This window comes from Notothenia rossii, assembly GCF_949606895.1.
Source record: "Notothenia rossii genome assembly, chromosome: 3".
Taxonomy (NCBI): domain Eukaryota; kingdom Metazoa; phylum Chordata; class Actinopteri; order Perciformes; family Nototheniidae; genus Notothenia; species Notothenia rossii.
Window position 1 is genome coordinate 78,240,742 of NC_136901.1, and position 6,748 is coordinate 78,247,489.

The 6,748-nt window shown below is 39.6% G+C and overlaps 1 protein-coding gene across 2 annotated transcripts in view; it reads left to right on the forward strand.

The window, feature by feature from the left end:
* LOC307032579 (MORC family CW-type zinc finger protein 3) overlaps positions 1-5,940 on the forward strand; it is a 23,667-nt gene extending 17,727 nt beyond the window's left edge. For both annotated transcript variants that reach the window (XM_079670666.1, XM_079670667.1), the window contains exons 12-18: positions 899-1,015; positions 1,986-2,063; positions 2,758-2,797; positions 2,908-3,278; positions 3,851-4,322; positions 4,976-5,148; positions 5,334-5,940. In XM_079670666.1, the coding sequence (XP_079526792.1) occupies positions 899-1,015; positions 1,986-2,063; positions 2,758-2,797; positions 2,908-3,278; positions 3,851-4,322; positions 4,976-5,148; positions 5,334-5,505 (1,423 nt within the window). In that variant the 3' untranslated portion in view covers positions 5,506-5,940. The remainder of the gene's footprint in view (positions 1-898; positions 1,016-1,985; positions 2,064-2,757; positions 2,798-2,907; positions 3,279-3,850; positions 4,323-4,975; positions 5,149-5,333) is intronic.
* The last annotated feature ends 808 nt before the right edge of the window (positions 5,941-6,748 follow it).

The window sequence follows — 6,748 nt, forward strand, 5'->3', positions numbered from 1 at the left end:
AAGGCTGTTTCTTCTGCTCTGAAATTGAATATATTTGTTACATATTAATATAATTGTAGATTTTTTGATTTGATTTTGGATTTGTGAATGGGAGAAGTAGTAGATGGAAAACATACCAAACACAAATTATTCAAAGTAAAGCATTTTATTTTATATACGGTAAAACTAAGGAGGCATAGGCCTATATGATGATATTATGTTTGACATTATTGATATTAAAACAGTGATTTGTTTTCCAAGTCATTTGTGTGTTTTTCTTATAAAAAAGTGAAGTTATTTATTTGTAAGCTCCAAATCCAAATGTTTCCCTCAATGGCCTTTGTGCCCTGGCATGTGGCCTTTGCACCCTGAAAAAATGTGTGACTCCAAAGGCCAAATGGCCTTGCCCCTAAAATGACAAAATTCCAAGCCTGGAACAGATGCCTTCCTGTATAACATAAACTTGCTGAAATGAATTAGTTCTGACATAACTTTTTATTTTATTTTGATTTTGATATACTTTATTAATCCCTGTGGGGAAATTGTTTCTCTGCATTTGACCCATCCTAGTGTTAGGAGCAGTGGGCTGCCATTATGTACGGCGCCCGGGGAGCAGTGTAGGGAACCGTGCCTTGCTCAGGGACTCCTCGGTAGCACTTGGTCTTGCTGGGACTTGAACTGTTGATCTTCCAGTTGCCAAGCCAAGTCCCGATCGACTTCGCCACCACCGCCCTAAAAAATGTGTGACTCCAAAGGCCAAACGGCCTTGCCCCTAAAATGACAAAATTCCAAGCCTGGAACAGATGCCTTCCTGTCTAATATAAACTTGCTGAAATGAATTAGTTCTGACATAACTTAACCCTCTTATGCCAGCTTCTGTCTACTGACATTAAAAATCTCTGTCTTTCTGTATTTGCAGGGGTCCAATATGGCTACAGTGTGAAGAGTGCCTGAAGTGGAGAAGCGTCCTGTCAAGTCATTACAACACGATCCCTGAGAACTGGAACTGCAGCCAGAACCCCAACCCTCGCTACAGGTGTGTATTCCTCATTATTGCTGTCCTTTGATTGCATATATGACTTCAAATGTTAAGAGAGATATCATCAACATATTCTATTTATCACAAATTAACGAGATTACATCATTATTTCCAAAAGTAACGACACAAAAGCAAATAATTTCTTAGTGACCTAAAATTATATTTACCGTACATGTTGAAGAGGTGGAAGCATTGAGAAAAATCTATTTAAAGGTGTCCTATCATGCAAAATGCATTTTTTGATGTCTTTTATACATAATTATGTGCCCCCGGTGTGCCAGGGAACTCACACGGTGTAAGAAAAAAAAAACCTCTCTTTTCCTCCGTACCCAAATCCCTAAAAACGGGGGTACAACGGAACTGATCCAGATTTGCGTCCGATATGACGTAATATCAGAAATGCAGACCCAAGGCACTTTCAGAAACGTTGCTATCAGAAACAATGCCCAACGTGTTTTGGACATAATATGGGCTTTATTTACATTAGCATCGCTAACACTCTAACCTGTACTGGAGAGAGTTATGTTTCGGCAAAAGCATCCCCTTCTCAAACCTGTACAGTGCTGTCTATAATATAGTCTTTAAATGCTCAAAAATAAATACGTGATGAAGACATGCTTATCGCTCTAATTCATTTACAAGATGCAAAACCTCCCTACTTTAATCTGTCTTACCTAAACACGGAAGTGTGTGTGTGTGTGTGTGTGTGTGTGTGTGTGTGTGTGTGTGTGTGTGTGTGTGTGTGTGTGTGTGTGTGTGTGTGTGTGTGTGTGTGTGTGTGTGTGTGTGTGTGTGTGTGTGTGTGTGTGTGTGTGTGTGTGTGTGTGTGTGTGTGTGTGTGTGTGTGTGTGTGTGTGTGTGTGTGTGTGTGTGTGTGTGTGTGTGTGTGTGTGTGTGTGTGTGTTTGTGTGTGTTTGTTTGAGTCTCTGATACATGTCTTGCTCATACATGTCTCTTGGTCTTTCAGAAGCTGCTCTTCACCAGAGGAAGCAGAAGACAGCGAGGAGATGTTAACTCCCAGCTACCAGAAAAACCACAAGAAACAGTAAATTCTAATTTCTTTTCTGCAGACCTCTCTAAATTGTGAGATGAACTTGTACATGGTCAGATGTTTAACAGAGCTTCTCTTCCTGAAAGCATACGTGTGTGTATTTTCTCACGTGCCATTTTGTGGTTTCCCTCTGGCGGTTTCACACTCTTATTTCCGTTTCACTCGACTGTGGTATAGAGTTGCTCTGACAGTGATCAACGGAGACGGACTGAAATGAGAAAGCAGTCAGTTCTTCACAACACTGTGCCTCGTTACTTTACTACAGTAAATTCAAATACATATTATTCTTCCTAGCTACTTTTCTATACAAGCAGAATTTAAAGTTAATTAACAGTTGAAAATATAATAAAAGATTGACAAAATGTTCTAAACTATACACTTTTGTATTGCTGCGATGTGCCACTTGCTATTGGTCCAGTGCTATTACCACTTCCCTAGTAACAGATCGTCACCCTAGCAAGTGGAGACAACACAGCCAATCAGAAATAAGCTAGTCATATTTTCATATTTTCTGGCTGTTATTGTGGTACACTGTAACTTACCTATACATCTCAAGTGTCAAAAGGCTTTGGAGCAGTAAGCACAACTGGAGCTAGGGCAAAAATGTAAAATCAAATAAATATATACAGTATATAACTTGAAGATAATCTGCCCTCTCAACTCATTCATCTCTTATTTTTCCCTGCAGAGAGCATCCAAAAAAAAGAAAACGAGAAAAGTCATTGGAGGTTTGTAAAACTTTTTGGGCAACTTTCCCATTGATGAAAGTAGCCGTTTGCTATTCAACGTCTCGATATATTGTGTATACTGTAAGTGTGTTTGCTTGTTTTTGTCGCAGGTATCTGAGTTTCAGGACCAATCGCTTCAACATCAAATCCTCTCACGCAGTTCATCAGAGCCGAGCCGGCCCACTTTCCAGTCCACACACACACCTGATGACACTAGAGCAGCAAGCCAACGCACACAACACACAGAGGAAACCCCAGCAGAGCGAGATCCGACGGGCACAGATCCCCTGGCAGATTATTATACAGACACACATGACGATGTACAGACACAAAGTACAGTCATACAACGCAGGCCTGTTGGAAGAGGCACAGTTATTAAAGACAAAACACAAGTCCCACAAAGTGAGACTCATGATCTCAGGCTCGGAGATAGAGAGAGCCCATTGAACATGAAGAAAAGAGTAGAGGAGCCCACATTAAGGTATGTTACATCTGTGCTTTGTGACAGACTTATGTGATCTTCATTACGTTTTACACGTTTTTCCCTCCTTTAAGCCATTTTTTTTCAATTATCTTAAGTTCCTGAGGAAAGAGACTCCATTGTTGTTTCTTAATTTGAAAATAATTATGTTAGTACAATTCCAAGTAGTAAACTATATACTCACTTGCATTGAACATGAATTTCTTTGGGTTAGTGTTGTCTCAAACCGAACACCACTGATATGCAAACCATGGTAATGTCACACAACATTTCTCAGCTTCTATTTTTTTTTCATGGGATATTGCAAGCGGATGGAGCATTTTCACATATTTTAACCAAAATATCTGCTAGTTAAAAAAAGTGATAACTACAGTTATATAGCATGGTGTTCACCGCCACAACCACAACAACTTCAGCTGTATTGGCCGCCATTTTCATTATTTTTCTGGTCAAAGCTAACATGACTTTTACAAAAACATAAAATCTAGTGTTATTAAAAAACATTTTTAAGTTTCAATAAGTTCATTTTCACATTGTCAATAAACAAATTGGTTATCTTTTGTCTTTTGTAGCCTCAAAAGGAAACCAGGATCGTTATTTTACTGTGTAAAAAATAAGCCATATCTTATGGAGAAGCAACAGCCTGAAGACGTGACCGAAAAGATGAACCCTGTACAACAAACACAGAGACCTGAGACACTGTCCTCAAAGAAGACCAAGGGCAGCAGCAGCCGAGTAGAGAAGCCATCTGACGCGGCACAGCGACCCCCCACCAGCCTCACCTGGAACCCCTCCCTCCCCCTTGCTCAGACCGTGATGGTTTCTCCTCTGAGTCGGACCGAGGGCCCTTGGAGCCGACCCCTGCCCTCAGAAGGGATTGACCTGGAAGCTCATGTACAGAAGCTGGCTTTGTTAGAGAAAGAGGCCCAGAAGGTGCGCAGGCTTCTCGGGCTGGAGATCTCCAAGACAACTCAAGGCACCATGACGACTTGCTCCAAATCCACAGCCAGCCGAGCGGTCGGCTGCCAGACGGACGCGGCTGAGGTCAGGAGTTTATTACACAATAGTTTAGGTTCATTTATGTGTTCAGTCTTGTGTGTGTGTTTATCTATCTGACTGTCCGCAAATAATCTTGCATACTGCCGGACCAAAAGGCCTAATATTTATTTTTGCATGTTTTTAAATGAACCTTTTGTGGTTTTTGGTGATTCAGAATTGTTAAACAAACATTTGATTTACTTTGTTTAACTTTCATTGATTGCAGACTTGTACATTTTCCTAACTGGCCGATAGGGGTCACAAGTCATCAACAATTGCTAAAGCAATAAAGACAGTCCTGGCAATAGTTGACTAAAAACAAGCCTTACAAAGTCTCTTCCAGGCCACATTTTGACCTTTTTATTGTCGGTAAAAAAACGGAAATTCAGAAACAATGTCTCATGACAGATTATTACACACCCAATATGTTATAATCCATTAAAGTTAGGCAGGATATAAGATGAACCAATACATTTAAATTGTCTTTGTTTGAGATACGAGAGGGAGATATGTGTTAGAGATTTGATGAATCAAAAACCAACACATGAGCGTTGTGCTTGACAAGGGAAAAAGGTTTATTTTCTAGGCCATCTGCTCAGACTTATTCATCTCAAATGAAAGACTAACAGCAAACGTGTGCTCTCATTCCTCTGCATCAGAGCTCTACTTCATCCAAGAACCCGGATCCAGGACATCAGGGGCTGGTCTTCGCTGGTCAGAGATCTGTGTGTGGGCCGAAAGAACAGCCTGAGCACAACATACCTAAAAAGGACAAGACAGGACCTTCTGGCAGGGTGAGAGTCGGGGACAGCGAGGCCTGTGAAGACAACAGGTGTGTATTCTAGACAAGTCAGCTTCTATCTCTACCAGCACTTCACTGTTTCTACCACTATTACTACTCCAAAAACATTTGAGTCATGTCTTCTCACACTGATTCACACATTGTTTTTGATCTTTGTTTCACCTGAACATCTTAAATTATGAATGGTTTTAATAATGGAGCTGTTTTTTTATCAGATCTTCCCAGGAGAATCTGCGTGTTATCCGTAACAACGTGGTGGTGCTCCTCACAGCCCTCCTGCCCCAGCTGGACCTGGCGGGCATCAGCCTGGAGACCAGTGACGTGGACAACATCCTGCAGCAGATCATAGAAGTCAACTCGCTGAAACTATCATCAGAACTCCATTAAATCCAACACGTTTTTGATAGCAGAGAATAGTGTTTCTTACTATATGCAAAGTTTGGCCTTTAATTGAAAGACGTAGTGTTTAGAGTTATAATACAGGCCCTTTTGCTGCTTGCAGACACATTTTCGTTTTGCTCACATGTATTGTTTTGAATCTGTTTCTGTTGCTTTCAATGTTAAACGTTATTATTTTGGAACTCAAAGCAGATGATTCGCCTCCAGAAGGGTTTTTACTGCCCCATTGCTGTGAAATCTTAGCCTTTTAATGAAAAATTCTGTCTTTATTTTAAAAGTGTGATTCTTTGCTATTTTGCTGTTTTTACTGACTATTTAAATACGTTTTATACACATGGAGTCAAGATGAAGCCATGCTTTTTCTAGATTTGTTCAAACATCCAAAGAGACGTTTCACATTTGCATTAAAATACTGAAACCATTTATTGCAGGCTGCGTCTTCATTTTAAAGGTTTATCAACCTGTGCTTTTCCACAATTCAATGCAAAAGGCAGACATTATGCAGTAGCTTTTACTTACCACAAGGTGGCTGTGAAGACTAAGAGTGAAGACCTGGTGAAGACGTGCTTCTCTCGAACCAACATTTGGAAAATGACAACTATGGAAAGTCTCGAATTTTGTAATTGGAATACAATTTTCCTAGAAACTTTAGCAAAGGACATCAGTTAACCTTGAACAAAGGCCTATGGCAGTACATTGTAGTTGTTCAATGTGATGTGGTTAATTATCTTTATTGATTACAATATTTACAGCACACCACACAATCTGGCATAATAATAAAAAAAGGGTCACATTTTAAACTAAATCTTACAATCAATAACATATTTTTTCAACAGGGACAAAGCAGTATGTCTAATACCAACAACGCTTAGCTATGGATTCATACATTGTAATTTATTAATGGTTGGTTATACCAGTTATAACGCTCAAATATAAACAATAATTTCACTCTTGTCTTTTTTGCAATATTGCTTGAATGTAACGTTTCACATATTGGCAATGGCAATACATAAATGTATATGCAAGTATTTTAAATGTTAACAACTTTCTAATTAATTAATTGTTTTCAAGATGGTCAAAATAGGAACAACTTTTCCAAATTATTGGCATACTCGTAGGTATTTGTTCTTGCTTTATGTGTGTTAGGATTAAATGATTCCTCTGGGACAATAAAGTAACACTTGAATTTATCATAGCAGAGCGCGCGCCCACAGTCTCCAACCACCACACG